At 48.7% G+C, this 20,035-nt stretch overlaps 5 protein-coding genes across 5 annotated transcripts; 2 read left to right on the top strand and 3 right to left on the bottom strand.

The window, feature by feature from the left end:
- Window positions 1-38: 38 nt before the first annotated feature.
- Window positions 39-4,862, bottom strand: rga2_1 (putative Rho-type GTPase-activating protein; the record flags this gene model as incomplete). Its single annotated transcript, XM_031146653.1, has 4 exons — window positions 39-70; window positions 128-4,389; window positions 4,410-4,661; window positions 4,732-4,862. 4 exons carry the CDS (start codon window positions 4,860-4,862, stop codon window positions 39-41), a joined length of 4,677 nt encoding a protein of 1,558 aa, XP_031007714.1.
- Window positions 4,863-13,032: 8,170 nt separating this feature from the next.
- SDH6 (Succinate dehydrogenase assembly factor 1, mitochondrial) lies at window positions 13,033-13,386 on the bottom strand (the record flags this gene model as incomplete). Its single annotated transcript, XM_031146654.1, has 3 exons — window positions 13,033-13,156; window positions 13,227-13,258; window positions 13,309-13,386. The coding sequence occupies 3 exons, from the start codon at window positions 13,384-13,386 to the stop codon at window positions 13,033-13,035; spliced, it is 234 nt and encodes a 77-aa protein (XP_031007745.1).
- Window positions 13,387-14,187: 801 nt separating this feature from the next.
- On the top strand, window positions 14,188-15,240 carry fahd2_0 (Fumarylacetoacetate hydrolase domain-containing protein; the record flags this gene model as incomplete). The annotated part of the gene is made up of 4 exons (XM_031146655.1): window positions 14,188-14,202; window positions 14,252-14,491; window positions 14,547-14,582; window positions 14,656-15,240. 4 exons carry the CDS (start codon window positions 14,188-14,190, stop codon window positions 15,238-15,240), a joined length of 876 nt encoding a protein of 291 aa, XP_031007712.1.
- A 501-nt stretch (window positions 15,241-15,741) lies between these two features.
- LHYA1_G001676 (putative J domain-containing protein) lies at window positions 15,742-17,065 on the bottom strand (the record flags this gene model as incomplete). Its single annotated transcript, XM_031146656.1, has 3 exons — window positions 15,742-15,999; window positions 16,047-16,936; window positions 16,993-17,065. 3 exons carry the CDS (start codon window positions 17,063-17,065, stop codon window positions 15,742-15,744), a joined length of 1,221 nt encoding a protein of 406 aa, XP_031007746.1.
- Window positions 17,066-18,005: 940 nt separating this feature from the next.
- On the top strand, window positions 18,006-19,813 carry YIP3 (Prenylated Rab acceptor; the record flags this gene model as incomplete). The annotated part of the gene is made up of 2 exons (XM_031146657.1): window positions 18,006-18,530; window positions 18,596-19,813. 2 exons carry the CDS (start codon window positions 18,006-18,008, stop codon window positions 19,811-19,813), a joined length of 1,743 nt encoding a protein of 580 aa, XP_031007713.1.
- Between the last annotated feature and the right edge of the window lie 222 nt (window positions 19,814-20,035).

The following is a 20,035-nucleotide window of genomic DNA, read 5'->3' on the forward strand; positions in this document are numbered from 1 at the left end:
TCTGGGGTTGTATTTGGTGTGTATCGTGACCATGGCTTTTACTCAAAGAAGGATTCATCTTCTACGAGACCTATTTTATCTTTTTAGCAAGGGTGGTCAATTATCTCGAGAGGTAGGGGTAACTTACGCCCGTTTTGATTCTGATTCGTGCTGTTACTGCTAGGCTTTCGTTGCCCAAGAACGTTTCCCATTCCAAACATACTACTCTCTCTTCGCTTGGTTTTGGTTCCCTGCGAAGACTGCGCACCTTGCGTTTGATATTGCCTGTGAGCTTCCATGCCACCGCCAAATTGATCATACGCTGGACCTGCTAAGGTAGGGGGTGTGTTTCTGCCATACTCCGGCCCGGCCATAGTCGGAAAGCTGCTAAGTTGTTGCAGTTGTGGCTCATATGATGGCTGGAGAGGTGTAAACCCGGTATCATATCCAGACTGCTGCTGTTGTGATGTGTACTGTTTTGCGTTTGAGGAAGGAAATGACGGAGGAGCTTGTTGAGGTTGTGGGAAAGACTGCTGGTCGTAGGATGGCGTTGGAAGATCCTGGAACTTCTGTCGACGAGGAGAGCGAATGTCTTCGGGTGTCAATGGCGGGGCAGATACGGTAACTTCGACAGGGGATCCGGCATGATTGGAAGGGTCCTCGCCGAAAATGCCTTCATACTGCTGCAGGAAAAGTGCAAAAACAGGAGCGGGGATATTGAGTGTCGGAGAGAAAACAATACCGACATTACGAACCGTCATCTTGTTGGTATCGGAATGATTGATAATGTTGATGAGGAAACCAGACAAATAGCGTAGAAGTGCATTATTTGCGCGAGGTAATCTGAATACGAGCCCATTCAATGCGCTGATCTTCTCATTCACATCATACAACTCCGTGACCGCTAAGAATTCGAGATGAAGTTCCCTGGTCAAAATTGTTGTGGGCAGCTCTCTGAGGTATAGTTTCAACAGCGATGCAACTGCGTGGATGTCGTAATACTGATCATCCGTGATTAGGTTGAGATCGCCTTCCGTGTTGAAACGCTCGCGGAGCTGCTTAATGACCACATTTGAGCCGCTTAATCTGAAAATGCCCTCCTCACCAGCAGCATTCTTTGCGTCTAGATACTCGATACATCGATAGACTACAGCTGGTAATTCAATATTGACGTCAGCAGGATGGTTATACCTCACGGCCTCTCCCAGAGGTGAACCAAACACGGGTCGGATAGGTCCATGCTGTTCAAAAGCCATTTGTGATAGGTTGGTGGGCGAATCACCGTTCGCTTCTTGGGAGTCCGTGGAGACTCGAGGCTTCGATCCAAATCCGAAAAAGCTTCTCTTCCTTTGCTTTTTTTCATCTGCGGCAGAAGGGGCTAACATATTCTGCTTGTTTCCCCAAAGCCCTGCATCCTGAATTACCTGGGCATTCTTTGGAGCAGAAATGCTCTTCGACTGCGGCACTTGAGACATCGGATCTCGTTCGTGACCATGCGTTGGTGGAGAAGGTGTTTGCGAGTTCTTTGATTTCACCCCGTGTGGAATGCTACCTTGCTTTGTGTTCTCATAGCTGATCCCACGCAAGCTGTCATCATTAAGCTCAGGGAGAGTCTGGCTCCTATCTGGTGCGTACATCTTCTTTTTCGACTTCTTGCCACTTATGTGGTTTGACCCCCCAGAACTGGTCCGAGCATGATCACGGGGTGGATGCTCCTCGTCTTCCGAATCCTTGTAATCGACGTACTGGAGCAAAGCCTCAACCCACTGGTCCCGCTCTAAATCGCTTTCGGCGCATAGAACGTGTCTTACGAGACTGGATGAGTCCTTCCTCTTGGGTTCAAGAATCAGGAACGCATGTCGATACTGATTCTCCACATCATCAACGTCGCCACGTGACGGTGATTGATTATCTGGGTGTTGCTGCTGCTTGCCAATCTGGGCGTTCTGGAGTTTGATCGTCCCGAGATGGGGTCCACCTGGGGACTCATAATACTTGAACACGGGGCCGTCTAGGACAAAGAATCGAGCCTTCCATCCACCAAAGTTCTTGCCTCTCTTGGTCAGGTACCCATTTTTCAGAGGCCTACCGCCTGGGCCGGTCTTGACAGGGCTCTCAGTGGCTGAGTCAGGGGATGTATCCTCCGAGTGCGTTGACACAGTATTAGTTGACAGATATTTGCATATTTGCAGTGCTGACTCGGTGTCCATCGGCGTGTTCAAGATATCGTCACAATATTTGTCCAGAGCAGCTCGTCTTGCATCGACCTTGGCAGGAGAATGGCCACTGAATAGCGACTTCTCGGGAGTTTGTACCGTGAACGCGGAAGACTGCTTCAAAGACTGGTCAAGTCGGCCAAGCGATGCTGAATCTTTCTCTACCCTCCAGAGCTCCTGGCCATTGGACCTTGAAAAAACTGCAAGTGTGAAAACGGGATCTTCTTCGAAGTTCTTAGGAAACATCAGACTGGATCTGGATGGTTTTAGACGAGAGGAGGCAACCTTGACATCTATAGATGGAAGGGCATTAGGTGGCAGTAACAAATCAGGGAATTCCTCAGTGACCAGTCCTCGGAATATAGAGGGACTAGTATTGATCTCCTCATTCTGGCTCCCATCAGAAGCTGCTTCCTTTTTGGCAATCGTCAGAGGCTTTGGAGACACGAGCTGCAACGGCTCACTCTTTGGATGCCCAGGTGATGCTATTGAAATTGGTGTGTTGGGTGGCAACGGGATCGGCTGTCGGGGAGCTCTTGGGGAAAGGGGAACTGCACCAGGAAATGCGCCCATACCACGCGGAGACAATGGAGGCGAAGCCATTGATGAGTGGTTCGAAGGGTTCCGAGGCAATGGTGAACTCATACCTCTATCCATTGGCCTAGGGCTTAGAGGAAGTCCTGGACTCATCAAGGGTGGTGACATAACGCCAGATACTTCACTGAGCATCCCGGCCAGAGAACCAGTATTAGATTCAGACGGAGACAAATGCCGCGATCGTGCGTCAGGTGGCGAAATCGGTACAGTTTGCCGGGGACTTATGGGCATAGGGTCTGCTGAGACTAGAAATGCACCTTCTTTGGGAGTCGCTGGCTTTGATTTCGGCGCACTTTTCACGCTGCCTTGGGCACTCTTTTTCGAAAGGCTCCGAATTTCAGCTTCTTTCATAGCAGCGATTTCACGCTCTCTATCATCTTCTTCCCTTGTTTTCCGTCGGCCGCGTTCAGGGAATGCAGGTATGTCATCCACCTCCAAAATATCATCATAGTCTGAATCGGAATCATCATCGGCACCAGAGGCCTGGCGGAGGTGGGAACTCGGATTATTCTGTTTTCCTAGATTAAGAGGTGCAGGAGGTGCCTTGCGGGGAGGCGCAGGGAACATCCGTAGGCCCTCGTCAGGATTGGGAGAAGGCTCAATAAGGGCTAGGGATGGAGTTTGACTCGATATTGGAGCTCTTGGGGGTGGGGCATTAGGTGGAGGGCCTTTCGGTGGGTTTGATGGGAGGCTCCTCGACGGCGGAAGGGAAGCATTGTAGGGCACCTCACGTGCAATGTCAGTCTGCTTTCTCTGTTGTTGACCTGCTTCAAATCCTGCCACGGGTGCATCAGGGTTATATTGCTGGAAGGCGTGCTGTGTTGGTGATGGCATTCTATGCTCGGCTTCGACCATATTGGACAGCACTGGCAAGTTTACTTGGTGCTGGACTGAAGGTGGAGTGATCGGATATGGCGCCAGGGCAACGTCTATGGGCGAGTGTTGGGAATCCTCTTGCTCGGGTGTATTCCTCAAACCTGCAGAAACAAGAGTCTCGACACGGCTAGGCTTAGACGTCTTCACAGCCCCTGGAGGATCTGATGTTGTAGATCCTGCATCAGATGAAATTCCATTATTTGAATCGACCGGCGAAGGATTTGAGATCTGGCCAAGACTATCTTTTAGTTTCTTCCGATATCGTTCTTTATCCTTCAGGGCTCGTTCAAGGTCCTTATTCAGTCCTAGGATCATAGCCCGTTGCTTGTCTACCAAACGCCATAATTGAGTATTCTGTGCCGTTTGAGACTGTTTCTCCTTCAGAAGATATTGTATTACAGCTTCTGGAGACCCTGCTGCGTGTATTAGGTGTGCAATGTCCGGAGAGCCTGCCCCGTTTTGATCCTGGGAGCCTTTATGTGAATGTCCACCAGATAATGATGATATCGCAGAGTCTATTGAAGACGTGCGGGGAGGTGCCCTAGCCATATCGATACGATGTTGAGGAGCCGTAGCGGCGATTGGGGGTCGCGTGCTCGACGGGGAACCACCTGGGGAGTTGGGGATCAAGACAGGATCAGATACGCTTCGTGAGGGAGCATTCGGATTGTGCAAAGGGCTGCTGTATCTAGAATTGACAGTGAGCATGTTGAGCAAAAAGCTTCCTAATTCTTGAATTACCTAGATCTGCTTTCGTCAAACGATTCTCTGTCTGGTGATGATTCTCCCTCGGATCTGTAAAAGCTCTTCTCAGAAGCTAGAAGGTCATCTAGACGCTCCTTTGGCGATCGAGGTTGTTGCGGAAGGTCGTTCGACGAGACAGACTGATCGCCGCCAGTTCTGATGAAGGTGGTTCTAGTCGGAGTAGCACTAGTAGGTGGAGATATAGCGGTCGTGCTTGTTTGTAAAGGACTGGGAGCAGCCTTGCGGGACCTGTAAGAACAATCGAGTAAGCAAACAGAATCGGACCCAGAACAGAAATGGGCGTGAAGGTATGGCGTACCTCTTCCCTGACTCTGACGCCGGCGACGAATTATTAGAAGGGAACTGGACTTGGGGGCGCCCTATAGTGGGGCTGTCCTGAGAAGTAAACTGCTGCTGCTGCTGGACATCTTGGGCGAGATGATGCGACATTGCCCGCGGGCTGAGACTACACTTCTGATATGTATGCAGGCAGGGAAAACAGGCTCGCGCATCAATTGGTTGGCATCCGGGCAGACAGGCTCCGGGTTTGCCAGGGAGAGCAAGGTGGAGTACTGTAAGAGACGCGCTGTGGATGCAGATGTGGTGGCGCTTGAGGACAAATCTGGACAGCTGCTGTGGTGCTGGGCGTTGCTTGCTGGGTTGGGGGGTGGGTTTCGAAGTTGCTTGGGTACTCCTGATTAACGTCGCACATTCGCGGAGGGCCGTTCAGGCGCAAATCTCGAACACGGATCGAGCGCTGCAATAATAGAATACTGTACTGTACTGTGCAGTAGAGACAAGCAAGGAGCGGGGGTTGGTGAAAGGACTCAGTAGGGAGGTGCGTGGGCAAGTGATTCCTTTCTTGGGTTCTTGGGTATCGTGATATGCTGGGGTGACCGTTGACTGTACTTACCCGATTCAGGTATGTACGGTAATATAAGGTAGTATTCTTGCAGGTACAGTATGTACAGTCCAGAGAATTAAAAGGTAGCACACCTCACGTCAGCCATAACTCGTGCGCTGTATAGCATATTAAGGCAGTGATTGAATGCAGGCCAAGGTCAATGGAGGTGAGGGCGGAGGTGGAGTTGGGAATTATTTATTTTCTGTGGCCCGTGGCCCGTGGTAGCAACCAGCATCTGGGGAGATTACTTGAGGCTCGAGTACACAAAGTATGGCGGCGACGCGGCGGTCTAAAAGAGGGAGTGAACCGGGGCAAATGCTTACAGTACAGTAGCAAGGCAAGGCTATCTAATCAACACTTAAGCCTCGATCTCTTTGTCTAAAATACCGAAGCAGGTAGAGCTCTATACTGAAGTTTGCCTTTCTCTTGATGTTTTGATTCTTTACTATAAAGAGGCGCTACATGTCCGTTCCGATTTGTTGATATAATACCGGTACAGTAACTGGAGTTCTCCGTGCCCACGTATCAGCCTCGTGTCTTTTCCTTTTGGCCATCTGCAGCTGTCAGAACTAATGGTAATCTAAAATCTAAAATCTAATAACGGTTGATTGGTGGTAGCAGACGCCATAGCGCACTCTTAACTACTAAGGTATCGTTCTGGCGAATGTGAAGAGGCACGGCGGGATATTTCGAAAAACTACTTATACACTACTTTAATGACACCAATGTCCTTCGAGCTGTCGTACCTCCACAGTACTCGAATTGAAATAGGTTCACTGCAGCAGGTATATGGCTATCTGCATACTGCAGGACACTTATCAATACCTCTGCAGGTACTGGTGGTATGTCGTGGGATGTCTGTCACCATGGAAGCCGAAATACTCCAACGTTTAAACACAACCGATAACCAAAATGATAAAGATTAACGGCCGGGTTTGATCTCAACTCAAGGACCGATTGCTCCTTCAACAATCTAATCCCTCAAAGCAACATATCATTTTGAGGCCCTCGACCTCCTGCTTAATTAAGATCTGTCGAAACTTTAGGTAAAATAGTAAGTTTGACAAGAGAAAATACTAGGAAACGGTGAAACATGTTTTCGAGTCTGCACAAAGCGTCTAGGTGTCTCGGATATCCCATTTGGCCTCGAGGAACAAAGACAACCATAGACTTCATGCATTTGATATAGGGATTAATCTTTTGTTGCTATACGTGAGCAGGATATTTAAAATCCTGTACTCCAAAAAGACTAATGTTACAGTACTTCGTATACAGCTGTACTTGGCAGAGCGCTTGTGGAAACATCCTCGAAACAAGCCACCACATGCTCGTGCTCGTGCTCGTGCTCCTGACAAAAGTCCGAGCCGAAGTATATTTTTCTGCTGTATTTGATCTCTACTGTAACTTCTATAAAAGTTTGATATTGGAGATACGGAGGTACAACAAATACTAGCATTTTTTATGCCCGGCCTTCTCTTTCAAAAGCTGGGGTTAATTGAATAGCTGCCACACTCACTGACTACCTCAAGCTACCTAGCCGCTTTCCCAGCTGCCGTTCCGCACATGGACGATCCAAATTCCCGACCACCACACGCATCTTCACAGCAGGCGCTGTGGTGGGGTCTGGAGATGCTTCAAGAATAGCGGTGTGATGTGCAGGGCCTGTACATACTTATGATTAAGGGAGATGCTTGCCGCAGTGTGGAATTACCCCTGAAACCCCACAGACGCTCATTGGAGATGTTGCTTCAACCCCTGAGTCGACAAGCGAGTTGACGTTGAAACAAGAACTCGGCAAGTGCAAAATAGAAATAGATATGTACGTGTACGTGACGACGTCTGCAAAGGATCCGGCGTAATTTTGGATAAATCATGAGGTACCTAGGTACGTATCTTCCTTCTTTATTTAGACGACAGGCGACAACAAGCATTCGACAAGAAAGATGCCTCCTCGCTTCCGCCGAAAGGCTATCAAACCGCCCCCCCATCTAGATATTACCATCCATCGCAAAGAAATGTTACAGGCCTTCTTCAGAACAGCTACTCGTAATTTCCGGCAAAAGCCCAAAGTCAAAGTCATAGTTCGATTTATCCAGCAGCAGCTCTGAAACCTCATCAATCAACCGCCGTGAACCTCTCACACCGATATTTAGTGGCATACATCTCACAAGCGCCATTCCAGCCATCCAATCAGAACTTCATATTCATACCACCCTTTTCATTCGCTCAGCTTACTTCACTCTTTTTAAGCCTCTATCCCCGCTATATCTGCTAAGACATTGCAGCTTCGGCTCTATTTTTCACATGGAATTAGTAATTCATCAATCACTTGATACATTTCCAAAGTTATTCGAGTAAGAATCTGCACAAGCTTCAAAGCATTCAGACCAATCACGGTATCGAAGCGTCCCTTTCTTCCACGTCCTCATCCAGTTGCCTTCGTATCGTGGTCCCTCAGCACGCCACGAACATCTGGCCCTAGTTGCCGGTATATCCTTCGAGATATACCAACCACTGGCCACTGAGATTTCCATGACCACCCCTTCGGAATCACCGCTGCCTTCCGCCCGCTGCCCAAAGTCAGCCTGGCCATGGATCCGGCTCATCCAATGCTAGCAGACCGCGGAAATATGTATACGGTAAGTACTTCGCTGGCAACGTGACATGAGGCAGTTAATATGAGCAGCTGGAAATGACCAATATGGTACGTTAGCTCCAACTCTTCGATCCAATGAAATATTCTCCCTTTTCTCCCACCAACTTGGCTAGAACAACGTACCTTTCCCACTGCACGAAAGACGAACAGTGACGGAGCTTGCGATGTGTGTAAAAAGGTTTCGAATAAACAGGTTCAGCAACTATCCACACTCCATGTAGGCGTTCGTGGAGGTCACATGCAGTACATGTACATGCTCCTGCAACTTCACGGGAGCATACAGCTGTCATTAGAAATCTCCAATCGGCAATCGATGTTGCATGCACAGTGCACACTCCCGAGTCCTGATCCGATTGATGGAGAGGTCCAAATCCTTCGTCAAATGCCCTCTTTTGTTTTGGGTTTGGCATGCATACCCTTGTTGAAGAGGGGACGTTTACATTGTTGGCAAGCTATTCATACAAGCTGGAAAGTTGCTTACTTCCATTCTTAAGGCCTTAACCCAAAATAGGCCTCAAAAATAGGCCGATATTCACATCAAGTGAAGCATGACGCTGACTTGCTCTATCCTCTAGATTTCTATATACATGACACTTTTCATTCCGTGCTTCTAGATGCAAATAACAATAGAGCAAGACAAAGACTATTCCCATTGCGTTGAGTAACGCAGGAATAACATTCATTAGGCTGCCTGCGAATAGCAGCATGACATATTCCAGAAACTTCACTGCTTCACAAAAACATATATTCTATTGAGTCATGATTGTCATCTGTCGGTCATTTATTCACCCCCACATTCGGTCAATTTTCAAACTGCTGTCAATCAATCCCTACTACACGACGAAAGCAAATCAACATTTCATACAGGCTCCAGCTGTTGAATACCGCTCAAACTCCAGGACAATTCTAGTCCAGTCGCCGCCATAAGACGCTTCTTCTTGACATCTTGTTCAAGCACTGCCAGATATGGCTCAGGCAATTCAGTGTGTGGATTACTATTAAAACCTCCCTGTCTCCCTAGGACTTTTGTCATACCCAACCTTTATCATATAGAACTCGTTAGTACCAAAGTAAACCCAAATACTATGTAAACACTTGCTCCTCCCCTACTTCTCGGATCCCTCATTCGTTCGCCTATAGCGAAATCCTTCCATCATATCTCTCAAATCCAACAAGCAGACGACACTATATATGACTCATCATATTCACTTCAATATCATATCACCTACACCCCCTCGCTACATTTTGACATATACTTCCATACTACTATAATATAACCTATAGTATACTAGATAGGTAGTCATCTCTACCATACATATCACTCTACCCAGACAGACAGCCTTCACAACCAGCACACCATAGGATAGGAGTGTGACTTATTACTAAACCGGTTTACTTACTCCTTCCAGCTCTACACGATCGTCTCATTTTAATCACTTCATCACTTCATCGCAACATTCAGTCATCGACCCCAACGAACAAACCCCTTTCTTGACACTAACAGCCAGTAGATGAATCTACTACATACATCAAGCGGCTCAGATCTGGCGGCGTTGCGCGCGTGCTTATGCCAGCCAACGATTCTACTAGCCAAGAAGGATATTTGAGAATGATGGATGGGTATAATAGAGGTTAGATGTTGGATGTTGGGACTAAGCGGGACTTGACTTAATTTGAACCATGGAACCGATTCACGGGTATATTTATAGTAAGTACTAAGAGTAGGTATGTCGTAGAAAGAGAGTGGGTGAATCTTGATATGTAACATTATTACACTAGCCAGTTTCCAATCTTGTATAAAGGAGAATAGGAATAGGGTTTTTGGCGTACACGGGAAGAACTTAGCCGTTCTACAGATTCTCCAACAGCTGCTTCTCTTCTTCGTTCAAGACCCTTGCAATCCTTTTTGTAATCCACACTGATTAAAAGCTCTTCTTCTGAGAATGCATCCATTCGCTCCATCAGCTCCTTTGACCTTGAAACATCAACAGAATGAATCCACGTATTCTTGCCATTCGCTGCGGTCTCTCCCATCCCCAGCTCCATCATTCCCTCCCTCCTTCACAAATTGGATATTGTGTGACGTGGGCCCGCCCTGCATTCTCGACTCCCTTACCAACTCCCAATCTCTGGCCAAGTCTCTCCTTTGCTTCGAAGCCCGTTTTGCCACATCGGCAAGTGTATTCGTTCCCAATCCTTCAAATTTGCTCAGATCCGCCAAGAGATTTCTGACGCCATACCCAGTAATCTCCTCGATCCACTTATCGATGGATTCGTCACAAGCAGCAGCCGTGGCGACATGAAGGCCTTTGAAGACGAGCGTGTTAGTGACCTCATGACAATCTTTCGTACGATAATCGACGGACGTAGCTGTGGATGGTGGATCTGGAAAAGGCCGAGCAATTATGACTGGTGGCTGTTGAGGAATGGGTTTGTTTGGTGCGCAGGAATAATAGTGATGATGAGGAGCGGTGGTGTGAGGAACAGAAGGTTTTGGTGACTGGTGTGGCGGAGGTGTCGGAAACCTGTTTGGTTTCAATGAGAATGGAGGCGCGGACGGTCTCTTGGTCGGGTCCGCAACTGGTGGCTGCTCCGCATAGTCTAAAATATTGCGCAAGTACCTCTCCTCAAGAGTGCTGTAATTTGAATTATCTTCGCTAGGTTTAGGCTCAAAGGAAGCAACTAGCTCAGCGACGGGATGAGATGGCACAGTTTTAGTATTTGACCGTCGTGGCTGCTGGATTGATTCGTTAGCGGCATCGCTCAGCGCAGAGTAGCATTGATTGCATCGAGGTGGTGGCGATCGTTGTGAAGGTTGGGGAGTTTGAACACGTTCAACAGGTTTGGTAGCTGGTTTGAAAGACGACTTTTTGTGGGGAGCATGGGATGCAACTTTCTTCGGAACATCGGAATCAACATCATCACTTTGTGTGTCTCGGTCAACTCCATACCTGAGAAACAGTGGCCTTTTGGGAGATTTGTTTGCGGTGGCTTCTCTACCGGCTTTGCGGGTTTCGTGATCGAAATGATCAGGACAATGCGTTGGAGCGACAGGAAAGGTCTCACTTCGCCTACTGGTGAGGGGACCTTGCACATCATTCGCACTTTCCGTGCCGTGAGCCTGCGACTGCTCCTCGCCTGCTAGGGTTTGTATTGCGATATTTGAGTCGTCGACCACATCACTTGGTTCAGCTGTAAGGGAGGTTTTTGGCTCGGTCTGTGCGGCCATGTCTGAATCCTGGGCGCGCTTTTGGAGAGAAGTATTAGCCGCAGTCTTCTCACGGATGTATCTTGTATCTGTCCATGTAACCCCTGTTGGACGCTGAGGTATCTCCGGTGATGCTGCTAACCGTGAGTGTTGTGTCGTCTTTAAAAGATTATGGAGTACTCACGATCAGCCTTCTGCTTGCCCTTTTCTCTAGCCGCCGTTCTCTCTAATAGCGCCTTGCTGGGACCAGTCACGAAGATTGGTTCTTCGATTGGTTGGTCCGTCTTTTGAAGCCATGGGAGAGGCTTCCTTTGGGGTGTCTTGGTAGCTGGAGGAGCTGAAGGGGCTGGCCGTGAAGGTGAAGCGTAGATCTCACGAGGAGGCGTAGAGCCGATTTCTGCAAATTCAGATGAAGAGTGTTTCGCTATTCTCTCCCTTTGATGTTGAGCATAGGGGTTTTCGTGAAAAGGGGTATAAGTGACGACTGTGCTTTCAGCACTCGTAGAAGCGCTAGAGTGATCTTGGTTACTGTGTAATGGTTTTCTAGCTTTCTCCCCTGACTTTCTCCGAACCCATTTGTCATCTTTGGGAGGTGTGAGTGGAGATTGAACTGTGGTCGGCTTATTTGGAGGCATTCTTCTCTGTTGTGCGGAAGTGACAGCGAGGCCAGCAGCCTTGAACTCGGCGTGGAATGGCTTCAGCTCCACAATGGTGTTTGCTGAAATGGTTGTAGCAGATGGAGATGCAGTGAGCGATTGCTTTGGATTTGCACGAGCAGTTTGCAAGTAAAGGTTAATTTCTTTCGTGAACTTCCTTATAGCTTCCTTCTGGCTTGGAGTACGTGATACTGTGTCCGAGCTAAGGGATTGTATAATAGATTTGATTGATGGAGTTATGCATCCAGACTCCTTGACTTGCGATGCGAGAGTATTGACGGTCTCCCAGAAGGCGGGATCCTCCAGGTTCGGCGGCTTGTTCTCCTTTATAGCTACTACAGGCTTATCTGTGGAATGACGAGTAGCTGCAACCAATCTTGCTTGAGCTGGCTTATACTTGCTTCGAGTTTCAGTGGAGCTCTTCGGATCAATGGTATCAAGAGTCTGTTTTACTCCTACGGGTTCACCATCACAAGACTCGCAACTCTCCACAGGAGAGAGATTTTGGTTTGAGCTAGTCAAAGGCTTCTTCCCTCCCTGTGTTTGCTTGGACGTCGTCCAGTACACGGGAACCTCGGTAACTGGCTTCAAGCGGGAATAATTCTTTCGGTGATGTTTATGTGTTCTGGTGGTCCAACTGCCAGCACCGTCTGTGCTCTCCGTAATAGTTATACCTGTGATGGTGTCCTGCGGGATCGAAAACTGGTTGGATCCTGGCCCAGCCCTAATTGTCGAAGTACTCCTTTCCGTATTTTCTTGTCCGGCGAGGTCTGTATTCCAACCAAAAGCTTGTATCTTGTGCCGAGCTCTAAGAGAGACACGCCTTCGAGCCTGTAGAGTAGCAGAGGAGGAACGAGAAGTCCGCCGGCTAAGGGGTCTATGTCGTCGAACCCGAAAGAAGTCCCTTTTCCGGTTTCCGAGGGAAGGTCGAGCCTGAGAGATACTTCGACTACGCGCAGAAGCGCGACGACTTGATGGAACGTGATAAATTCGCGGCAGATGATGATGAGGATGGCCCTTCCAATGAATATTCAGGTCGGGCATCGTGTGGATGCCCGGTAAGGATGCATGTCTAGGATGATGGAGTAGAGTTGTTCTTGTCGCGTGGAATATGTAATAAGGACGCCGTCTGGTCGTACCTTCCTGACTTGCCTCCTGTCCTCGAGCATGTTTTATGGCGTCACATCGAGCTTTCTTTATTGAATATCTCTAATTCCTGGAGCAGAATACATGTCCACCTGTCTCCGGCCTTTGCGGAGAAGGTATTCTATGGCACCAAAATCTTTCTTGTCCAGGCCAATGCTCTTTTCGAATTCGGTCCTGCTCCCAAAGAATTAGCAGATGCTCTAAAGAGAACTAGAAATTCAACGGAGCGAATTGCACAACTTACCTCGCATACGACTCGAAATGCAGTCTCGTGTTCTATGCCGATTATTTAGATGAAAGCTTCAAGCTGTACATTGTAGACTCACGGCTGGCTTTTTCCTGCTTTCTCGAAGACATGTTCGGTATAGGGATAAGACTTCTCTTTGGAGTCCCGAATGCTTCATTGCAAATGTTGTCCTTCGATGCTTGTGGGTTCAATTAAGGAAGAGAGGACAATGATGAGTTTTGTGATGTTAGGTTTTCAAGAGCGGAAGGTGTTCCGAGGTCAAAGCTCCCCATAATTGAACTCCGACAACACAGCACAACAACACATCTCCTATAATATATACCTATCTATACCTAAGGAAAAGTATTTATACAGGTGGTGGAGTTTACCTAGGCGGGACCTGACCACTCGATTCCTTTAGTCGGGTGTTTGAGGAACAAAACGTACAGTACCTAGGTAGGTTTCGATCTCCCATATCTGCACTTGGCCTTGTTTTCGAAGCCTGGACTCTTCGCGGCTGTACTGTGATGATCTCAAGTTGAATGATTGGAAAGCCTCATTTCGCGGGACGTAAAGTTGAGATTGGGTGTAAAGCTGTAGTACTCAACTTTGTTCAACGCTAAGATGCTCTATGCCAGGTCTAAATTCCGATACAAAGCTGTTCAACTCTCTATTATTATATCCAACATTCTTTCCATTCGCACTACTCCTTCAAATTGCGCTTCAAAGCCAGCTGTAAGAGAAGGTGAATAGAGAAGTACTGTTCGGTTCAAGATATGCACGAGGAAATATATAAACACCTAAATCTCTCAATGCGGAAATAGCAAAACATGTGGAATAGTAACAGGGGTAGCTATCAAAAGGTGGGGTATGCGGGGCGATCCGACGACCGGAACATCCTTCGAGCTCTTTCATCTCAATCATTGACTTCTTTCACTTTGAAAACCCTTTTGATATATGTCCTATGATACTGAGAATAATGCCCTCATTCTCTGTATGTTACATCCCTCTCTATTGTGCTCCAACTAACAACCTCATGACAGCGACTCATCCGCTTCCTAGCTAAAGACGGCCGAACCTACTATGGCGATGCCATCCTGCCCCACGGCACAGTTGATATCGCAAAGGCGACACAAGCTAAAATTATACGCGGAGAGATATTCGGCAAACATGACGTTACGGATCAAGTAGCTGATATACGAAAGCTCCTCGCCCCGCTTGCATTCGAGGATGTAAAGACAGTGCGGTGTTTAGGGTTGAACTACGAGCAACATGCTAAAGAGGTATTCATTTCATTTCGTAGTTCCCAAGATCAATCCTGACCATATAATAAAACAGTCCAACATGCCAATCCCCAAATTCCCCATATTATTCGTAAGCTCCCCCCTCTCCCATCCATTCATTCCCCTCAAACACATATATACTAACATCATCCACCGCCAAAAAGTACAAACCCATAACCTCCCTCTCCGGCCCCACCGACCCAATCCCCATCCACCCGCTCGCCCAACTCGGTACCGGCCTAGACTACGAATGCGAACTCGTCGCCATAATCGGGCGCACGTGCTCCAACGTCCCCGAATCCAGCGCCCTATCCCACGTCCTCGGCTACGCCATCGGCAACGACGTCTCGCACCGCGACTGGCAGCTGAAGCACGGCGGCGGGCAATGGTCTCTGGGCAAGGGCTTCGACGCCTGGGCTCCCTACGGCCCGGGCATCGTGTCCACGTCTCTCATCCCCGATCCCCAGAATCTCGAGATAAGCACTAGGCTTAATGGCAAGACGGTACAGCGCAGCAATACCAGAGATATGATTTTCGGCGTCGCGAAGACGATTGCGTTTTTGAGTCAGGGCACGACGTTACTGCCGGGGGATTTGATCTTTACGGGCACGCCGCAGGGAGTGGGCATGGGGAGGAACCCGCAGGTATGGTTGAGAGATGGGGATGTGGTTGAGGTTGCCCTGGAGGGCGTGGGGGTTTGTAGGAATAGGGTTGAGTTTACCAAGGGGGAGACGAAAAGTAAATTGTAATCATAAGGAAGAGCTGGTATATCTTATCTTATTACTCAAGCTGGTCCATCCATATACCTCCTGATGAATGAAATGAATCACGAACACTACTTTGAATTGCTGCTAGATGGATACTGGTATACAGACATATAGGTAGATTCAAAACATAGTATACTGTAGAATCCCAGATCTCCAGATACCTCTGAGAACAGATCCACCTGCACCTCTCTTTCCGTTTCACCATTAGATATCAAGGGGAGGTAGGTATTACTGTCTAGCGTGAATGTAATGAATGAATGTACCGGTAGCTCAATTGCTAAAACACAGACAAATGCAGATACAAAGACGGCGCGACGAGTAAACTCAGAATGTCTCTGTAGCTTGTGCTGTACCACTGGGGTAGACTAACATAAGGTAACTGTATCCGCAATACACCAGGCGAGTTTTCCGATTCCAGCTTTTGTCTATACTACACCATTTTTGAACACATCTATCCTACAAAAATAGACTCCTTCAAAGCATCTACCGACCACGAGCAGTCTTCTTACTCCTCTTTGTCGCCTTTCCAGTTCCATTCTGCGCAGTTGTCTTGACCTTCTCCAAGACCTCGAAATCATCAGCACCAGAGCTGCTGGACTCAACCACTTCCTCTTCCTTTTCATCGTCCTCGGCAAAAGTAGGTGCCTTGCGTAGAAATTTGCCGGCGATGCGGTCGAAAGCCCAGAGGGGGACACGGATGAGAGCTGTATCTTTGATTGTTGGCCTTTCGAGTTCGTTGGGCTAGAACGAGTTAGTTATATATTTGAGAGGGAATGGGAAAAACATACGTCGAGTAAGTACTCTTGGGCCTGGCCATCTTCATTTGCCTGCTCGAGGTACACGTTTCCAGCTGAGTCAACGACAAGAATCTTTCCGTTCTCAGCCACAACACGCTTCCTAGGTCCAGTGGCGCCAACAGGAGGTGTAGCAGCAGGTGATGCCTTCGCAGCCTTGATGCCCTTGGTTTTCTTCTCGGATTTGTTGTCCTTCTTAGCATCCTTCTCCTGCATCCTCCTCTGTCTTCTGTTGATGGGTTGAGCAGAAGGATCCGAATGATCTGCGGCAGTTGAGACGGGCGGTGTCGAGGTGCCATCCAATCCAGGAATGTTCAAATTATCACCCCAAGCAGCATGTCTCGCGAATCTGATATATCTCCCCACAAACTCCTGCTGTCTCTTCCAGCTCATGTAAAGCGCAAGCCAATGTCCACCTCCACCAACAGTAATAAACAAGCCAGTCAACACCATGCCAAGACCAGGTCTGAAGCGCGCATAGTAGTAACCGGTACCCTTCCACTTGGGGAAGCCATTGCTGAGGAAGTGATCGTAGCGCTCTCTGCCAGAGCCTCGAAGAATGTTAGTCACTATACCCAGGCGCGCAAATCGGTCGCTAGCTGCTTTGGCTGCGGTGGCAATCTCTGTTTTGGATGGGCCTTTGGAGACATGAACGCCTGGCTTCTTGCCTTTGGGTTTGTCCTTGCCAGTAGATTTCTCAGCAATGAATTGTTGCTTGACTTTATCGGGGTGAAGAAGACGCGACTTCTTGCGGTAGGCTTTGTTGATTTCGTCTTGGTTCGCAGAGGGAGTGATATCTAGGAAATCGTAGAAGGAGATGCCGGGTCCTTCAGAGGTCTCGACTTCATCTCGTAGACGGAAGATTTCTTGGTCTGGGGTATGAACTGTGGTTAGTTTGGGGTTTGGGCAGCAAGAAATGAATTGTCAAACGGCAACTGACCTTCTTTGCTCCATGCTGCAACCACGGCAATCAAGGTAGCCAGTACGGCCACGGTAAAGAAGGATACCCTCATGGCTGTAGGTGGTATCGCTGGCAGTGGAGGAGACTTTGCAGCTGGTGATGTGTCTTCTTGCGAGAAGGGCAACTTTTTTTTAATTAAGCAGTTCCTGTCCTGTGGATTACAAGGGGTAGACCCGCTTACGGTACAGACAGCACAGTAGTAGCGTTCAGTCGTGCATCGGTTAGGGGCAAGTGGCCTCGCTGTTTCCACTGGATGGCGTTGCCTCCACTTGGCTAAAGGAGGGGAAAGGGAAGTCGATGCAGCAGCAGTGGGCTTGCTTGTTAATTCATGCTTTGCTTAGGTAGGTATCTACCACTACCTATGGCAGCCATGAACCGCAGGCCCAGATACAAGATATAAGCAAGTGCGGCCGACGCACACAATCTCCATCTCTATTTTCCCCGTCGCCTGCTTGACCTTATTCTGGCCGAGGAGAAGAGCAGAGGTTTCGGATCTCACGCCGCCTTTGACCTACGCCCTACTATGCCGATGCCGATGGCCACAATCCTGAGCTTTCTAATTTAAGGCGCTTTTCCCTTTCCGCAGGGGTACGCGGAAGATTGAGCTCACCCCCTGAGCCATGAGATGAGATCTCGCCAATTATTTCGAAAATCACTTCAGCAGTCCGAATAATCTAGTTTATTACCTCTCTGCGCCCCCAAAAGCATCACGCCTCTTCGTCACCAAGAGTGATACGAGGTGAGTTGCCTACCTGTATTTAAGCTGCCTAGGTACTGGTGACGAGAGAGCTGACGGAATCCTTTTTCACTTTGAACAGATCTCGAAACTAAAAAGTACAATAACACCTTCGTACCTTCCAACCCCAACTGCAATTCACCACACCCAGCCAAACCCGACGTGAACCTGCCAGATTCACACTGCCAACATCTCCTCAATTGGTATTATATTAACCTCGACACCCTTCCTCAAAACTCTACACAACCTCAACGCGATGAGCGGGCTACAGATCCCCATCGACGTGCTCACGTCACGCCTGAACCTGTCCGATAAGTTTGCCAGTGTACGATCGCAGTCCATCACTGGAAGATTTGCCAACCTCAAACCCATCTCCGAGTTCCTCGACCTGAAGAGGCTCTCAAAGCCCTCCAACTTCAGCGAAGTCCAATCAAGAGTCAACTACAACCTCGGCCATTACTCCAGCAACTATGCCGTCGTCTTCGTTATGTTGAGTATCTACAGCTTACTCACAAACTGGCTGCTCCTGTTCGTCATCATCCTTGTCGTTGGTGGCATGTGGGGAATCGGTAAGCTGGAAGGCAACGATCTGGACGTGGGATTCGTTCGCGCGACTTCGTCGCAACTCTACACTGCGCTCCTCGTCGTGGCAGTACCTCTCGGCATCTTTGCCTCACCAATTTCAACAATTTTATGGCTCATCGGCGCAAGCGGAGTCAGCATTCTAGGACATGCCTCATTCATGGACAAACCAATCGATGAGGCTTTTTCTGGGGAGGCGGTCTAGGTGGTCGGCCGCGATCTCCCAAATCTGTGCCCCCATGGGGAAGACCACCAGGGGCGAAGGGGAGCAAGCAGAGAAAGCAGTGGGAGCGGGAGCAGGCGATGTGGCAGAACGAGGTCCGCGTGGAGGAGCTCGATAGTGACGATACAGATACACAAGGCGTTGGGTTAAATTTTGAGAAAAAACGATTTGCTAGCGATCCACTTCATTTCACGGGGATAGATTTGTCCTCGTCTTCTAGGGCGCGAAAGAGTTATACTTATGACACTGAGGAGTCTTCTTCTGATTCGGGAATATCCGAGGTGGAGGGAACAGATGCATTGCAGATTGCTTTGCGCGATAAGGAGGAGGCGCTTGTACAGTCTGCGCTTGCTCGGATTCGGCGCGCACAGGCAAAGGGGAAAAGGGAGGTGAAACTTAATCAAGATGAACTGGATGCATTGGAGAAAAGACGAAAGAGGATGCAGGCAGCAGCAACGACTAGAAATAGGAAAGGCAGTGGTTCAAGTGGTGGAAGTGGGAGTGAAAAGAGACGGCGAAGTGATCGTGACCGAAACCTCATCACGGTGCCTATTGCACAACCAAGCAGCCGGAAGGGAAAATCCAAAAGATTGGAAGAGATTCAACCACATCCTCCCGCAGCCGCAAATCCTCCTGGAATGTTGGTTGCTGGACCTGACGGACTTACTTATGCTCCAATTGGCCAATATCCTCCACAAGGTACTCGCAACTCACCTACTCGACAACGACCAGCGTCCTCTGGCCATTCACGCGGCGATCCACCTCCACAATTAGGCTACCCAACAGGGCCCTCTAATAGACATTACTCTGACGGCATGCGTCCCACCTCATCTTCCAGCAGCAGCTCTCGCCGTCCCTTACCAGACGAACAAAGCTGGCTACCAGCTCACTCACGCCGCAGCTCAGTCTCTTCACAATCCTCCGTGTACCAAACCTCTTCCGTACAGCTACCGCCCATTCCCCAACAATACAGCCGGCACAATGTTTCTGGCCCCGAAATTGCCTACTCATCTCTTCGACGCAGTCCGCCCGAATTCAAATACCCTGCTGCAGCCAGTGCCTCAGATCCCACACTGCGCAGAAAGAGCTCGCATCGTGACGAACTTGCGAATAGCGAGAGCAGCAGCGATGCGGAAGACGACGAGAGCGATGATCTGGGGAATGGGGTGCAGGTGTATGTGGAGGAGAAGGAGAAGGAGAAAGCTGTCGTTGCAAGGAAACCTGTTGGTTGGAGTAGCAGGAGGAAGGGGAAGAGATAGGGGTGGTTTCTTTGCATTGCATGCCATGGGTTTGCAACATATAGATTCTAGTGCTTTTTAATGGATCTTTCTTTGTCTCGCAATCCAAGTGGTTTATCATAATTGTGACTTGTCTTATAATAATATTCCCCTTATCATCTGTTCTTCCACGACGTCGAGGAGAGTGCATTTCCGGCGCCAAGTGATTGGCAGGGACGGGATCGCCAATTGCGGGGAAGTACA

The sequence above is a fragment of the Lachnellula hyalina genome (assembly GCF_007821495.1).
Source record: "Lachnellula hyalina strain CBS 185.66 chromosome Unknown contig00024, whole genome shotgun sequence".
Taxonomy (NCBI): Eukaryota; Fungi; Ascomycota; class Leotiomycetes; order Helotiales; family Lachnaceae; genus Lachnellula; species Lachnellula hyalina.